The sequence below is a fragment of the Egretta garzetta genome, unplaced genomic scaffold (assembly GCF_000687185.1).
Source record: "Egretta garzetta isolate BGI_Z169 unplaced genomic scaffold, ASM68718v1 scaffold81, whole genome shotgun sequence".
Lineage (NCBI taxonomy): Eukaryota > Metazoa > Chordata > Aves > Pelecaniformes > Ardeidae > Egretta > Egretta garzetta.
Window position 1 is genome coordinate 1,760,850 of NW_009258671.1, and position 17,337 is coordinate 1,778,186.

The 17,337-nt window shown below is 41.4% G+C and overlaps 1 protein-coding gene across 1 annotated transcript in view; it reads left to right on the top strand.

Annotated features, from left to right (window-relative positions):
• Positions 1–17,337, top strand: part of PIK3C2G (phosphatidylinositol-4-phosphate 3-kinase catalytic subunit type 2 gamma) — a 199,628-nt gene that overhangs the window by 167,278 nt on the left and 15,013 nt on the right. The window contains exons 31-32 of the mRNA XM_009648693.1: positions 3,212–3,287; positions 10,696–10,790. Coding sequence (XP_009646988.1) covers positions 3,212–3,287; positions 10,696–10,790 — 171 coding nt within the window. The remainder of the gene's footprint in view (positions 1–3,211; positions 3,288–10,695; positions 10,791–17,337) is intronic.

Here is a 17,337-nt window from a genome sequence, read left to right on the forward strand (position 1 = left end):
CTGCTGATTCTCCATCCTGTTAAAGTATAACAGGTGCATGGGTGTTCTCTGACCCCAAATCTACTCTAACACAGCTGAAAAGAAAGCTGAAAGCAGAGGAGAGGCTGCTTTTCTGTCTAATGAAATTAAATCTGGCTTGAAATCTGGCTGCGTTTCACTAACAGCAGAGTGCCTTTCTAGTTAGTCTCTGATGGAGAGCAGTAGATGAATTCTACCATGCCACAGTGGTGCAGGGCTGTGCCAGCTCCCCCGATGCCACTGAAATTGCTTATTTCAGTTGTATCCCAGTGTAAGTGAAGGTGGAATTTGTCCCTTTTGAGTTCAATGGCTGAAAAAAGGTCATGCATGAGTTCTAGCCAGACTAACACCGGCACACCTGTACATACCTGGCTGCTCCCCAGTAGGCTAATGCTATTGAGTGACCTGGAAAAATACCGACATTACCCATTAAAGTTTGTTGTCTTACTAGGTAAGAATGGTTAGACAAATGATAGGAGGCTTTCCTAAAAATCCCTAAATGGGCAGTATTTTAGGGAATTTCCATTTACCAATTTAAAGGTAAGAATTCCAGGGGGAAAAAGGGTAGGTGAGTGCTTGTGGTCATCCTCTGCCTGCCTGTCTGCCAAGACTCTCACAGGGTCTCTAAGATTCCCACCTATGGTCACATCTTTTTAACAGCACTTGCTTGTTTCGAAGTGGACTCTATCCACCTAAATACAGTGTGCTTTTGATCATGCATATGCTCAAAGCTCTGATGTGTCTGTTTCTATTTAGCAGTGTAATTAGATGCATGCTTAACTCTAAGCATATGCTTCAGTCCCATTGACTGGGGTCCAATTGTTTGAAGTCCCATTAATTTAGGAATCGCCTGGAAGTTCAGCGTGTGCTTTGGAGGTCTGCTGACAAAGGGTGAACTTAAGAAGGTACTTACACATTTTGCTGGTGGAAATCTAAACAGTGGACTCCGCAGCAGGCAGATTAACACAGTTTGGGGAGAAATTGCTGCCTTATGAATAACAGTATGCAAAATGCTTATTGCCACAAACACATAGGAGATCTCCCCCATTGCTTTTGAAGTGCTTTGCCCTGGATAGACTGCTACATCTGCCCCTGCAGCATGACCTGTTCAGTTATGGGTTTGCGTTCCATTTGCCATCATTAGCCTTGCTGCTTCCCCATGTGCTTCAATATCTGCTGAGTACAATGGACACACAGACAGGGAAAGCTTTGAAATCAGTGCTGTGGCACCAGCAGTGTACGTGCCTGTCGTGTTCACGCCTGATGTAATACCTGCACAAATTCCACTTTGGTACTTAAGCCAAATGCCATTTCTTTTTCAGAGTGTTGTCTCCCTTAGAAATCAGAATTTGGAACTATCACCTGAAACAATCTTTGCACCTCCTGTTTACAAACCTCTCTGTTCATATATTTCCATTTATTGCTGAAAGAGAAAGCGGAGAGGAAGCAGAACACCAGGCTGCTCAGCGTGGAATTTTTTATTTCTCTTTCAAGTCAGTTAGTGCATCCTTCCTTCCACCTCCTGCCTACTTCTCTGAAGATCTTTGAACTCGAAGGGCTACTTAAGTTTCTCTGCTTATTTTCATGCTGTCAAATAAAGGCTGAGTTGCCAAAACTATATTCTTTCAAACCCTGAGATTTCCTACACTTGGGACTTGTGCTGAAAGAGCACATGGAGGTCCCACAGGGAATAACTCGGCTGTTTAAAGCTATTGGAAGCTGAAGCAGGTGTATGGGCTTTCCCCAGTAAGCTGTCTTCATGAGATGAGAGAATAATTAGTCACGCTCAGAACAGACAGGTATATTGGCAGTCCACTGCTAATAGCTTAAGGATTTGTCATTCAGTTCAAGAAAAACAATTCTGTTGGTTTATCTTTTTTTTTTTTTTTCCTTATTTTTTGTTTAAGGAAAAGAACAGTGTGGGAGGGAAAAACTCCAAACAGTAGAATGAAAAATAAAAGGCAACTGCTAAAATAAAACCAGATTGCTAAATCTTATCTCTGTGCTGAACATACACATCTTGTTCCTCTGTCTGCTGTAACCACATTAACTCCTCACTAGCTGCATTTGTCACTAAACTCTTCCTTTTCTTTTTTCCTTGCACAAATCATGCCACATCTTGTCAAACTGAAACAAGACAAATGCTATATGAAGTACATCTCGACGATAAGAGACACACATTATTTGCCATGGCCCAGGAAAAAACAACGTTGATGTTTTAATGCTAGAATCTGAAAAGTCTCGTGTTCTACCCATTCATTACAGTGTCAGTCCAAGTAACATCAGTATGAATGTAGCAATTCTAACCGTCTTAAAGAATAGCCATTCTGAAATACAGCTTTATGAAAAGGTAGTAAAATGCAATTACTGTCCACCTTTGATTCAGAATCATAAGCGTCCATTTCAGACTTCACATTTTTACTGCCTTGCACCATACTCAAATCTGGGGATTGGTTTATTGTTTTAATTCTCTACAGCTGAACGTAACTACCTGTTATATATGTTCACTAGAGCAGTACAGGTCAGTACATAAAAATAAAAGTTATAGTGCAGTAGATAAGGTGGATTACCCTTTTTAAACAAGATGGCGAAATATGATCATCCCTTTTACTCCCTGTTGGTTTCTGGTGGGAGTTTATTCTGTACGGAGCTTTTCAGCGTGAGTGTCCATTAAGCTGCCATGTGAGGGAGGTGAGCGTAGTAGCTAAGCCTCGGGGAGACACACATTAGGTCAGATCCTTGGGATTGGTCCTTTGCCAAGGGCAAGTTTCATGCTGACTACACAGTAATACACCGTAAAGATGTTCCCCTGCATTTGTTTCACAGATGGGCTGCTCTGTAAAAGTAGTCCTGGCTGCTAATACGTATCTCAAGACACTGGAGATCAGGCAAGAATGCAAATCTACGGCCGGCGTGGCACGTGGCTGTTTGGAGGCGTGTTGTCAGGAAAGGGCCAGGTGGGCCCCAATGCAGCGTCCCTGCCCCGCTGGGAAGGGGCACCGCTGTCCTCCCAGTGCCTGAGTAGAAGTCATTCCCTGGGGTCCTTGCCCATGGTCAGAGGGGACAGGCTCCTCTTCATTGCTGACTCTAATATATACATTAGAATGGTACCAGCAATCTGCTCAGAGGGGAATAATTTAAGGAACAGAGCATAACATATGATATTCCCTAAAGTATTTTTATTTTCTTTCAGAATGAGGTTGTACTCAGCTTCTTCCTGAATTGGTCCAAAAATACCTTGGCAGAAGATTCATCATCTGTGACCTTAGGTATGTGAATTACCAATCTTGCTTGTTTCCTAAGAAGGACTTCTTTGATGATATTTAACATAGTAATGCAGAAGTGAGTCTAAAGTGTTTAGGGGGCTTTTTTTTGAAGACATAAAGATACCAACAAATAATTCCCGATTTCTCAAGGTCTCTGAAAGTGTGTTTCTCATGTGACGTGTAGCTTTCTTTCACTTTGACATATTCTCCTCAGCCTTGCTTCGTTTCTTTTTGAATAAACGTACCTATGTGCAAAGTAAGAGTTTATTTACACTAACTATGGCAAGTTTCTTGTTGTTGTACAAAACTAAATCTTCAGAGAAGAATCTGTAGGAAAGGATCTGAGTCGTGACAAAGCACAATGTGTGCTCGGACAAGCGAAGAAAATCAGACATGACTTCTAAAGTCATTTTCACAATGAGTGGAGCAGGTAAATAACAGAACATTATGTTAATGCCTAGGCATACATTATTAATGATAGTGGTAATTCAATTCTTACTAAATGAGATTCTGCACTGTTCCCTTAGCCTATCTAAACACTTAACCCATTTCCCTCTTCTGTCCAGCACCTAATTTAATGTAATCTCTGGCATTACAGCATTAAGAGCCAAAGCATAAACCATAAAATGTAAACTGTGAATGTTTATTGTCTTCCACTGCGCTAGTTCTGCACTGAAAATAATCTTCCATAGTCAGTTTTTAGGCAAAATAAAATCTCATAAAGAAGCCTGCAGCTGCACTCTGCACCACAGCAATTCAGCTGGTGGTTATGGGCTCCAAGTGTTAAGATAGCTTGCAAGATCACCAGTTATCCGCGTTTCAGAAAGAAGTGCAAGTATCTCTGCATGTTTAGTTTGCATGTCCATTAAGTTAATTTAATCTCCCTGCAGACAGGGGTTTCATTATCTTTTTTGCTGGGGCCATTCTTTTTAAACCATCAGAACAAAATAAATCCCATTCTGGCTTCTCAGCCTTTAGAAGATTCCCCCTGTGTAGAGTTTATTTGATTAGGGTATGCCATTATCTTATTGAATCCATTATGACTATTGGAAATTACTAATGGTTGCTCTAACATTTACAGAGGAATGAGGAGATAATGCAGAGATGCCCTAGGTGTTAGGAACATACATAAGGCTAAATCTTGTCACATAAAATCTAAACCAGAATTCAAATGTAACATGTAGTCTGGCCCCGAGTGCTGCCTCTCTCTGCAGACTCTTTAGCCAAAGATACAGAGACATGTGAGAGTAAGCTGAGGCATAAGGGAGTTAAAGTCCCAGATTTTCAGAAGGATTTTGATGTTTCACTAATGTTTAGGTGCCTAATTATTACAGAGAATCTGGGTGGAAAAGCCTTATGCAAAAGCATGAACTGGGTCTGTAATAAAGTTGAGAAATAAATTACAGCCTCATAATTCTTACCGTGGTGTCCCAAGCCAATATAGTCTGAGAGATAAGCCCTTATTTTTGTTGTCTGTGACATCAAAATCAGAGAAGAGAATAGAGAAACAGAGGTAAGAATGTGTTTAGTAGGTGTTTGATGAAAGCTATGTGACAGGTAACCCAATCTGCTGGTTCGCTATACAGTTAGTGGAAGTGAAGGTCACAACATGGTCAGGGGAGATTAATGTGTCTCTGGCCTCAAGCAGTATGGTTACAGAGGGATTTTTTTTTTTTTTACTGCTCAGGAACTCTGCCTTTTAAAGTTTGTACACTTCAATTCTAGACTCAGGGCAAAACCTTTGTTTAATGTGGGAGAAAACAAAACAAAACAAAAAAACTACCTCCCTTTGGCATAGAAAATTCATTGCTATCATTTACTGATAGAATGTCAATTTCCAAATAAGGACTCAATATGTTTAGACTCCGTAAAAACAGAGAACAAGAATAATGGACTGAGTTGCTCTGGGTATGGCACCACTTCTGGTCAGCGAGGAAGGGAATGCGCCTGGTTGACAGTCGATTGCAGTGAACTGTGGAAGTAGGTGAGCTTAGCTGTAAATGAGCTAGCTCAGCTCTCAGAGGAAGACCGGCTACGCATGTGCTAGCCACTCACCTGAAACATTATTTTCATATATGTTAGCTTATGCTTTGCCCCTCGTTGTTGGAGTTGGGCTGCTGCCATACCCTAGCTAGCTCACTTAGATCTTTGCTGCATGGCATTCTGCACCCTGTTATCATCCATCCTGGGAGAAGGAGAAGACACAAGTCCAGCTAAGGCAGGAGGTGGCTGATCATGCCAAGCTGCCAGGTAGCAAACAAGGATTTTCTGGGAAGAGCAGAGTGTCTCTGGAGGCTCTTGTCTGCTTAGGGTGCCCTGAAAACACTCTTGATTTGAAAGGAAGCCCTGCAGTAACGCTGTAGTCACTCTGGGGCAGGAATTAAGTTCACTGAGCCTGCAGGAGAGAGGCAATTTCCATGAAAAGAATACATCCTTCCCCCACAGCTTTCATTGCTTTATGAGCTTATAAGGGCCTTAATTTTTGCCTGCTTTGAAGAATAACTCAGGTTTAATATGGGCTGTAGCTTTCCACGAATCTGGTGATTTCTTTCTCAGCCTTTACGCAAGCAAATCATCTGTCTCTTAGTTAGGATCAATATAAAATAAAATGAATGCCCAATAGAAGCAGGTTATGAATTTTGATCAAGACAGCAGCTTTCCCTTACCCTGCTTTAATTTATAAATGTTGTAGGTAATTACACTTACTAAAGTAAAATAAAAATTAAAATTTATGAATTTGTACTGTGCTTCTAGCAATGAAGAGATTAAAAATCAGTGCTAAATTTACTTTGACATGAATACTGATTCAGTACTCCCAATGGGGTGAATTCTGAATTATACTGAATATTGTCAGCATTTCATTATACCAAACTCACTACAAGGGACTGAGAGCAGGTATCAGGAATGATTTCACAGACAGCCTTTTATAAAGGCCCTTTAAAAAAAGAAAGAAAATCTATCAAAAATATTTTTGTATCAATCTTGTTTATTTTTCTTGAGTTTGTATCTCCTGAAAATATTAATAATTCAGACTGTTTTTGCCAAAGTTATGAAATCATGAAGTCTCTGCTACTGGTTATAACAGTGCACAACCCAGGTCCAGGTCTGGCATGTTTGACTGCATTTCAGTGGGCTTCTGTCCATTTAGTGCAGTAGAGGAACTGGCTTTGTGTCCTTCTAAAGGAAGATCCAAGCTTTCCCAAAAGTATGGTATGCCTCTCCATGCAGAATCACAGTCCTCACGAATGGTCCCTGAGGTGTCCAGGCTATTTTGCTCGTGTTACGTAGCATTTCGGTCTGCTGCAGTTGCTCATTCTCGATGTAAATCTTTTGCCACCAGTGATGTTCCTTCTTTAGTTGCATTTAGGCTGTTTTGCTGGCTGTAAGCACCTCTTGCTGGCTTGTGGGACAAAACCAGTGGGATAGTCGGTTAATGTATTTACAGCTGACTGTCTGAAGTTGGGTACATCGGAGGCTCATAAACCCAGGCTGTAGCTAAAGCAGGCAGATGGTTGGCTCGGGGCATTCAACCCTGGCCCTGGAAAACCAAACAGGTTCCAGTACCCTTTGGTGCCAGATGTCAAAACAGGCTGTCACCAAGAAGAAAGGTCTAAGAAAAATATGAGAGTGTAGAATACAGAATAATATTTAACTCCCTAACAGTAGTGCTGTGACGCTTAGTTAATTGGTGTTTTCACTCTTGCTCTGCAGTCCACGTGTGAAATGCAATGTATTATTAAATTATAGTTTCCCTATTGATCTTGTCAGTCTTCTGTGTGGCATCTTCCTTGCTGCTTATATTTCTCGTGCGTTGTGCAAAGCGTAATGCGGAGCTTATTTTAAAATGCTGCTAATGAAAACATTGCAGAAATGATAGAATATAGAGCTGGTAGTTCTCCAACATGCTAGAAAAGACCACCTAGATAAAGAAAAGAACCACATACTTGACTACTCCGAAGATCATTCCACCTTCAGTAGAAATTTGAACACTAATTGCCTTAATTGTGTCATTTGAAAAGAAAAAAAGGACCCACAGTTTTCTAGTGTTTATGCTGCTTAATAAAAGAGATTACAAACTGGCACAGTGTTTGAGTTTTTTTCTGCAGTAGGGATTGATGGCTGACTCCCACTGCAGAGTGCTGGGACACGCAGGCACAAGTCATATAGAAAAATGGTACGAGTGCTCCAGGGTCCTCGTTTGGTATTTGACAGCTTTTGCATTGACACCAGTGCACGAAGAATCAATCCCTAGAAGGGAAATCTTGCTTCGGCTGAAGTCAGTGGAGCTTTGTGCTGTATCTACAGCAGAGCAGCATTTGGTCTTTGCTTATAATGGAGTGCAAGTAGAGCATGACAGTTCCTAAAAATGCAGGGCCTGAGCTCAAGTCCATCTGCCCAAGCTGGATAGACTGGAAGTAATTATTGTATGCGTATTTTATTATCATTTGAAGCTAAAATCACCTAGACTTCAAAGAGGCTATGACTTAGCACTGAATGTGGGAAACCTAAAATATAGCAGCTGAGTGTAGCTAACAGTAACTGGTTTTTATTATGAAATATAAGCAATAGAAGTTTCTTCCATGTTTATCAGATTGTTATTTTTTTCTTTTCCTTCCTTTTATTTTTTTTTTATTTTTTCCATTAGTACTCAATTTATTACATAGCAAGAACAAATATTTTTGTAATAGCCGTGCCCACAGTGTCTGCTTCAGACTTCATTTTACATACTCAATTAGAAATGCATTTTCCCCTCCTATGTTTTTCATTATTTTCAACTTTGTTAGAAACTTATTTACATTTATTTTTTTTCTAACTGAAAATGTCAACTCCCACAGAGAAATTCCTTGACTGGATATAAGCACTCACACTATAAAACTTAAGTAATGCAGAAAAAGGCACTGGCAGTGCTGGTAGGAGAGGGGAGGCACAGTGTTCAGCTGAATTCTAATGATGCAATTTAGCCTCTGAATTCTGTTGCTCTTGCTAAACCGCTCAAGATGACCCACTGCAATTCACAAAATTAACAGAGCCCCGCAAGTGAATTGTGCCGTTATGTTAAAACACAACTCCCCTGGTGTTACGCTGTGTTTAATGGTCTAGGATTCTACCTTTCCTGTTGCAATGTAAAGGGAAAAGGACCCACAGCTTAAAAAACATATGGTAAAGTGGCTTTGCATGATGGTGGGACGAAATTATTTTTGTGGGCTTTTTGTTACTCTGGAAAAAGCTAAGCATTGTCTGGTTCATGGAGTTTTCATCCCCTATCACCCCTGTCCTTATTTGCATACAACAAGAAATGAAATAAGGTACAGGCTGGCTAAAAGACTTGTCAAAGTTCATAAAGGAGAATAACAAATGAAGACCTGCACCTCGGTCTTCTAAGTCCCAGCTTAGTGATTACTTCGTAAGATTTCAATTCTTCAAGAGTCTGTTTCAGGCCCTTCTCTAATTAGGTTGTGATTAAAAATGTATTTTTGTAGTCTCTAAAGGGAAGAAATTGGAGATGGAATCATAGTCTAAAGTTCCAGTCCAAACATCAGAAACTCAGACATGTTGATATCCAGGCTGCCTGGAAAAATTATATTATGGCGGTTGTATGTACACACTGTGTTATCTTTAATTCATTTGAATTCCTTTCCTAGGGATAAATGGCAATTGCACTACCTCTCTGGCTGTCAATAGTACACGACACCACTGTAATTCTATCGGCTTAGTAGGTTTTTTTAGCCTCTGTTCACTCCAGAGGTTACACATTTGGTTTCTTCAGAAAAATAGAGCCAACGTGGCTTATTCATTATAACTTCCCCTCTGCTGCCTCCTCTGCTGAATAACAGAGTAAAGGCTGAGGAGAGGGAGTTTGATTTCTTGCTCTCACAACCCTGGCTGCAGCAGCTCTGGTTCTCGTGTGGAAAAGAGAGAGCGGGAGCGCGGCAGAGAGTGCACAAGTGTCTGCTGGGGCCGAAAGGAAGGCGTGGGAACCCTGCCTGCTACTGGGGATGAACGGTCCTCGTACGCTCTAAAAAGCCTCTTCTTGCTAGCGCGTAACCCCCACGTGTGATGAGAGTTCTTTTGTTCTCGTCATCCTTCCTCATTCCTTCTGCTTCTTAAGAGATACATTGCTATTTAAAGAATTAATTGCCACTGTATTGTTTTGCTTCGTGTCGTTAACTCGCCTGCCGGTGGTTTTTAAGGCCAGTGCGTCAGCGGCGGATGCCAATGTGCGTGCAGGGGAGCAGGACTTTTCTGTCTGAGGCCTCAAGGTCAGCTACTTCTTTAACAGGGAGGCGGGCAGAACAGAGCCCCACTCATGGGAGATCACTGTTTTGTCATAAGGTTAGCAGGACCGAGGGCTTATTTTTCCAAATATAGTAATTATATGATAGTGGCTGTAATGCAGCTCTGGTCTAATTAAATGAAGCCCTGTTTGCATAAGTAAAACCAGGCTAGTTCACACTGGCAGTGCCTGGACTGCCTCTGACGATGACCACGTGGGGAGAGCCCCGGGTCTCACACCAAGTGGCACAAAATGGGTCACGTCCACCCTGGTCAGGCTGAACAGTGCGCAACGAGAAGGTCAGATAGATATCGAGGAGAGGTGGTTGTGTTCATCATTACCTGGTATACACTGGTAAAAGCCATCTGTATTTTCTCTGCTGTCTCTGTAGGGCAGGTAAGCCACGTTACTTACCCAACTTCAGGGACACACCTTTTTGGCAGTGAAGACAGCTGGCTCAATGCCTCCAGCAGAAAGAAGGAATGGGATATGCTTAGTCATGTCTTCCACATTATAAGACTGATCCTTCTCACTTGGAAACTGAAAAAAATGTTTTTTTCAGTGGGAACAGAATCAAACTCTGTAAATGCATCTTAGCAGAAAAATCTTTGAAAGCAATGAGTTGCATGAAAACCAGCCTGGAAGAGGAAAAATACAGAATGAGGAAGGGAGAATTTATATGTGATATAGATGTTGTTTCTGTAACAGTTGTTTTGGCACTGGTCTGGAGGCTTGATCTTTTTTTTTTTTTTTTTTCCCCCCCTACTGGGAACTGAAAAATCCAGTGTTTTTAACCAGATAGAATTGCAACCATACTGACTAGTGTCATTGATGGTTGCCAAAAAAAACCCCCAATTATTTGTTACTCAAGCATAAATTTCCCACTGAAATTCAGATTGATGGCAATTAGAAAACAAAAACTCTCACTGTCAGTCTATAAACAGGGAAGAAAATGAGCTCTGCATGTCAGACCACTTTCTTCCATCACACCCCTTATCAGTGTTTTCTAATTTCCTCCCTGATTTAAGCACACAATAGGTTCTTCTTACATATTAGTTCATGTGTACTGCAATATTTTACAGATGTACTTCTACTGAGTTGTTAACTAAAAAAATCAAACTATCTGTCCTTCTTTAGGTCCTCAGTCAACTGATCATAAGCCTGGAGTACAATTAGTCATATCCTACGAGAGTACCCGTCTGACAATAATGTTGAAATACATGAGGAACATCGTGAGTATTTTTATCATAATCTATAACTCATAAGTCCTTGCACTTGCAGAGTACTGTGAAAACATTAATCGTCAAACACCCTTTCCAGGATAACTAATTTTAACTCAAACTAATGACAATGCTTTTCTGTCATCATTTAACACTTGCTTTCTTCCTTTGAGCTCACTCAGTATGGTTACAGGTATGGCACACCTACAGAAACTGTTTCCTTAATGGCTGGTCATGGCCTTTTCTAGGCCATATATAAAACTCTGATGACAGTTTTGGCCCTTTCAGATGTTGCGTTTTGACACCTGTCGGACATAAGGCATCATAGAATCATTTAGGTTGGAAAAGACCTGTAAGATCATCAAGTCCAACCATTAGCCTAACCCTGCCATCCCACCACCTAACCATGTCCCTAAGCACCTCATCTACCCATCTTTTAAACACCTCCAGGGATGGGGACTCGACCACTTCCCTGGGCAGCCCGTTCCAATGCTTGACAGCCCTTTCATTGAAAAAATTTTTCCTAATGTCCAACCTAAATCTCCCCTGGCACAACTTGAGGCCATTTTTCTTCATCTTATTGTCCGTTACCAGGGAGAAGAGGCCGACCCCCACCTCGCTACAGCCTCCTGTCAGGCAGTTGTAGAGGGCGATAAGGTCTCCCCTCAGCCTCCTCTTCTCCAGGCAGAACAACCCCAGTCCCCTCAGCTGCTCCTCATAAGACTTGTGCTCCAGACCCCTCACCAGCTTTGTTGCCCTTTTCTGGGAGCAGTCCAGCACCTCAATGTCTTTCCTGTAGTGAGGGGCCCAAAACTGAACACAGTATTCAAGGTGTGGTCTCACCAGTGCCCAGTACAGGGGCACAATCACTTCCCTGCTCCTGCTGGCCACACTACTCCTGATACAACTTTTTGTAGGTTGTCAGCCTGGTGTTATTGATTAATTATCCACACATTTCTTTCAAGTTCGGCATGAGTGGTCTGTGATCAGGGAAGAGCTCGGCAGAGGGAGTAGCAGTGTATTTTAAGAAGCAATGCCATCTGATGAGGTGATGCTCAGCTTTGTAACATGCTCTCTGTCATGAGGCTAAGTGGTAAATGCTCTGCGTTCCTGGAGCCAGACTATGAGAGGGGGATGCTGGCAGCACTCCCGCAGCACAAGACAGGTGAAATTGGCTGGTGAGGATATCTAGAGAGATCTAAGCTGGTGCCGTGTGCGATCTCTCAGCTGAAGCAGCGTGTCTGCTGTTTCATAATGAGTTCGGCCGCTTAGATGGGCTCTTGAATCCCCCATGGCTCAAGTCTCAACTAATGGCTGCGGCAGAGAGATCCTTCACTATCTTTGTTTAGCTAGGAGATTAAAGCATTTATTAACTCTTGTGAGTTCTCATTACACACACTGATGCCACCTCCATCCCAAACTGGATTGCAATTGCCTTCCCTAAATGGGGCCAAACTGAGGAGCTTATGTGGGCACCAGCCACTAATAAAATGAGGCCGAATGTTTAATTAGTTGTGTGAGACTCAGGAGGCTTACATAGCTCCAACTGTTCTCTGTTGGCTGCTCTGGCTTCTGATCTGTAATTCAAGCATGTTCATTTTGGTCTATAATGTCCAGTAAGTCTCTGTCCTGAGAGACTTGTCTTTTCTTTCCTGTCTGCCACCTTGACAGGTGGGATCAGCCTCCGCTGAGAGGTCCAGTTTATACGAACTTTACCTTCAGGATATAGTATAAGACCCTCTTTATTTTTTCTATTGTGCTTTTTTAAGCTAAGTGACTCGGATAAACTTCTGGTAGAGTTCTGGTTTGCGGGAGGGGTACATTTGAGTGCCACACTGCTGATGTCACTGTGATGTCACTTCAGACAGGTGATGTGGTGGTGCACCCAAACAGAACTACAGATGTTGGAAATAGTCTTCCTCCTTGTTTCCATCATTTTTAGTCTACAGGCTCCTAACAGTGTTCTTTAACTTAGAAAGTTCCAGCCATTTAATTAAGTGAAAATAAATTACAGCACAGATAGCTGTGCATAACAAAAATAAAGTCCAGGGTTCAGTTCACTTCATTATGGAAAGGGAAAATGCAGGTTTAAGTTATTGTCTGGCTTTTGAAAGTAGGTGACTTAAATCCATTTTAGTGAGTTTGCAGAGAAGACGTAGGAGTCCAATTCAGTAAGACTAGCAATGATTCATGACTTGAAAATAAGGTCATGGTTTTAGCAGCCTAACTTAGGAAATCATGTTTTTAAATCCTGGGCTTCCGATTCCTTCCTTCCATCTGGCCATCCATCCATCGTCATCTGATCTGAAATATGACATAGCAGTGCTTTGGGGCACTGTGATACTGGACTGCCTTCAGACTTGTAACCTATAACAGAAATGTTCTTTATCCCATTAATAATCTTCTCAGCTTTCCAGTCATATAGATCAATCTCTCTGACGTGCTCTCTTTTCTTTCCCTTTCCTTTGCTTTTTTTTTTTTTTTCACTTGAGCTGAGCAGGGATTTTAAAAGTATACCGAGATCGTATCTTATTCAAGACATGTTAAAGCTATTTCAGGTATATTCAGTCTTTTTCAGAGTCTCACTAATTATATTTTAGTGCTTCATCTGTGCAGAGATTACTTTTCTATCATCTTGTTTTATTTCATAATTTATAGTAAATAATTTTTGTGCTGCTCTTCCCCATTTAATTTATCTTTTTATAGAGACTTTATGATGTGTTCAGATGTGAAAATAATTGTAACGGGCCAAATGAATCCCAAACGTAGCTTCACAGAACTGACAGGAATTGTAATAGAGACTTTTGATCCATGTATATAAATTTTATTTACTATTTGTATAGGCTTACTTCTAGGGGTTTTAACAGGATTTCTAGATCCCTCTGTGCAAATCCTATATTAATACACAATGCACAAGGGAATCCCTAAGGAGGTGGTGTTTATAGCCATTGTCAAGTACCACACAGGTTTTTTAAAAGGACACAGTCGTGGTAGTGCGATGGTATAGCTTTGCAGGTTTTTTTCATGAAGTTAACCCCATTCACATGGGATGTCACAGAGAAAAACTGCTATCGCAGTTGAGGGCGCATTGATCTGGTGCAGACCTGCCAGAGGGCTGTCTTATGTGGGTGCATGTGCAGACTCCGCAGTGCAGGCACTTCTGATCTGATGCATCCACATGTGCCAAATCTGCTGCAGACGTACAAGTCAGCCATCCCTAGATCTGCTTCAGAATGTCCTCTCCCATGTCCTCTCATCAACATTGCAGTCATGTGTTACACAAGCCAGCCTTGCTTGAAGAAACTCTATCAAAAATGCTTCAAAGACCAACCATGGAGAAGAACAGCCTTATAGAATTTGCGACTGGAAAGGACCATTAATCTAATCTAACCTCATGTAAAGCCCAAGCTATATTTTTTCACTGAGAAAATACTTGCATCTAGACCAGCAATGCAGATGGCAAAACTGTTTGAACAGAGATGTAAGACTGGTTGCAAATGTTTGTCTGCAGTTTAAGACGGTGGGTGCACAGTGAAGATGAGTTCTGTTAAATAGATATGTATAAGATACTAGCAATGTTTCAGTCTCAAGATCTTCCTCAGCAATTCATAGTTTTATTTGAAACCTGAGATTCTGTAAGTTAGGTGACTCACATCAGACTCACTGCTTCTGCTCACGATTTGAGTGGCATCACTATGACTGCTGAGGAAAAAAAAAACCTTTAAGTCCAATTTTCAAAGACACAAAAGCCATGATGCTAATAAAATGCAATTTTCCAAATATGCATAGTATATAATTTGAAGTCAGCCTCTTGGGGCATTACTTGCTCCACTCAAATGCAGACAGTGCAACACTGGGCACTTCTTGCATAGGCAGTACAGGCAATATTGCCTTAAAAAAGTGAAGCTGGGCTAGAAGGAAGCTTTGTGGAGGGATGTAAACTGAAGTGGTTATATGGAGAGACCTCTAAGTCCTGGAGGACATGGCAGCAGGAGGGGATGAGACAGGGCCTATACTGTGAAGGCAATAGCGCAGCACCTGGCAAAGTGCACTGAGCAGCACAGGGCAGGGCAGGGAGGTGTGTTTTGGCATGTGAAAGACCTTGTTAGCAAAGAACAAAAGCAGTCCAGTTGTGGCAGCACAATACCCAGAAAAATACCAGCAGGCAGGAACAGGAGCAGAGGAGGAAAGCCTGAGAAAGCCTACCTTAAAACATAGGCGCCTAGATCTGCATAGAAGCTGTGGAGGTGGATTTATGAAAATTGAAAGACACGTAGGTTTTGAACTTGAAATGCTCAAGTCCAGCTCCATTCGTCTGTATTAACCAACACAGAGCATGGGGGATATCAAGACCATAGCAGATCTTACACAGAGCAGACTGTGGGCTAGCTTAGTACTGCACAGCCAGAAACAGCCGGGCTACCTACTGCTGCACTGCTGGGCTTGCTCGTCTGTTCAAAAAGACACCACAGGCAAAAGAAATAGCCGTTTCTGAAGTTCAGAAATATTAGAATATCAGAAAAAAAAAATATTTCTTTTTCTGCTTCACAGAGAACCAGAAGGGAACAGTGTTTCAGCATTGGCTTGGAAGGAAGTCTGCTTTGTCTGCCGACTTCATTGCCATAACTTCAGGCATGCCCTGTTTTTCTAGATAAGCAGCTAAACTTTCAATCCTTGCTGCTAAACATTTTTGCCCATTACTTGGTGTGGACAGAATAACTCCTCAGGGGCAGTGGGGAGGAGAAACAAAGCCAACTTATCCTGAACCTCATGCCAATAAATGTAAAATGTTACTAGAATTCAGGAAAGCATGTGTGGGTGATGAATTCAGAACCAATTTTACAGGGGGAAAATTTGCTGGAAGAAAAATAAACTCCTACAGTACTTTCCAAAACTACTTCCAGCTTTCCTTTTATAAAAGCTCTGAAGCTGTCATGTACCACTCTTTGCTGATTAGTGATTCTGGGATAGCTGATATGTGGGTGACGAATTAGTAATCAGCTTTAGGCTTACACAGACATCCAGCCTCTTTCCATTTCATGTCCTACACCATCCGAGTACAAATTGCTTCCAAAAATGTTTGCGAGGTGTGAGGGCTTAAATGTTGTGGGAAGAAAGGTGAGAGCCAAGCTTTCCCTAAACCACGGGGCTGCAATCTATTTCAAAGCCTGCAGGTGCAGGGCTGCAGGGAAGTCCTCACGTACAGTACAGGTAGATGTTCCACTGCATTTGCTGGGCTTTATCTCTAGCTTGAGGTGGGTAAGGAGTGGGGATTTTTGTCCAGTCTTAGTTGGTTCCCATCATTCCTCTCATGGGCCCACTAACTTTTACACTTTAGGAATATCATTATATAGATTTAAATGGAAAATATATTACCTGCCAGCAATGCAATGCCTGCCAATTAAATAAAAAGACACATTATCCTTTCAGAATGTTATGAATGTATCCCGCTTTCTTTACTGTGGCCCATGGATCAGCCAACAGGGATTGGGAAGAAGTTGCATAGGTAGGCCAAGCCTGGCCAGTCACCCAGGGATGGAAACCAAATGGAAAAAAATATCTCTGAGCTGAACAAGTTATTCAGAAAGTATCGGTGACAGAATGAAATCAGCAGTTTGGCTGATGGAGGGACGCAACGCATTCAGATGGGGTTCTCCCTAGACTGCCACAGAAAAACAGAATAAAAAGCCATGAAAAGAAAGCTCTTGTACTAACTGCAGCTTATAAGGAATTTGGATTTAATTTTATATTAACAGAAAATGCTTTTACTTTAAAAATGAATGCAAATTAGCTTAGATAGACTATGTTCTCTTTTTCTCCTGAAAATTAGCTGAACACCTATAAACAAAGGGTGCTACTACTCAGCAGTAGCTTAAATTGGGAAGAGATGAGGTCTGTTCTTGTGGCACAGGGATTACTGTTGGACTCAAACATATTTGTCATGAAAGGTGTTTGACAAATATGTTGTACAGAAAGTTGTGTTATTATTTCTTGTTAAACCCTTTAATCTGTCACAGTCGCAGTACTGCCTCAGCTCTGAATTCTAACTACTAATTTTTAAATAAGTAATTCCCAACATAGCTGATACTTGCTGAATAAGAAAAAAAAGCAATAAACAATGAGCTCTGTTTAATCATATGAATGATCTGGGAGATGAAGGTGAACATAAATTAAATTTGCCACTGGTTGTAAATGAAGAAAACATGAAAATGACAGTGGAGACAGAGCAAGATCAAGAGAATAAAAGTAATTTCCAGAACCCTACAATGAGCTTGGACAAATGAAAAGTATTTCCTCAGGGAGGTATAGATCTATATCCCGTAGTAATGTGAAGATAAACCAAGCAAATGGTGAGACATGAGGTTGCTATGAGAGATGCCAATGAGAAGGGCCAGATCCTGGTGCCATGGTGCAGAAACAAAGTAGTTCATCTTTATAAGGCTTTGGTAGCAAATATTTCTTTCAGGACATTTTTTTAGAACTAGACTACAAGTTCAAAGTACTGAGTAGGGTTAGTTGGGAGTGATTGATTCTTCAGGAGTGATTTATTGTTGCTAAA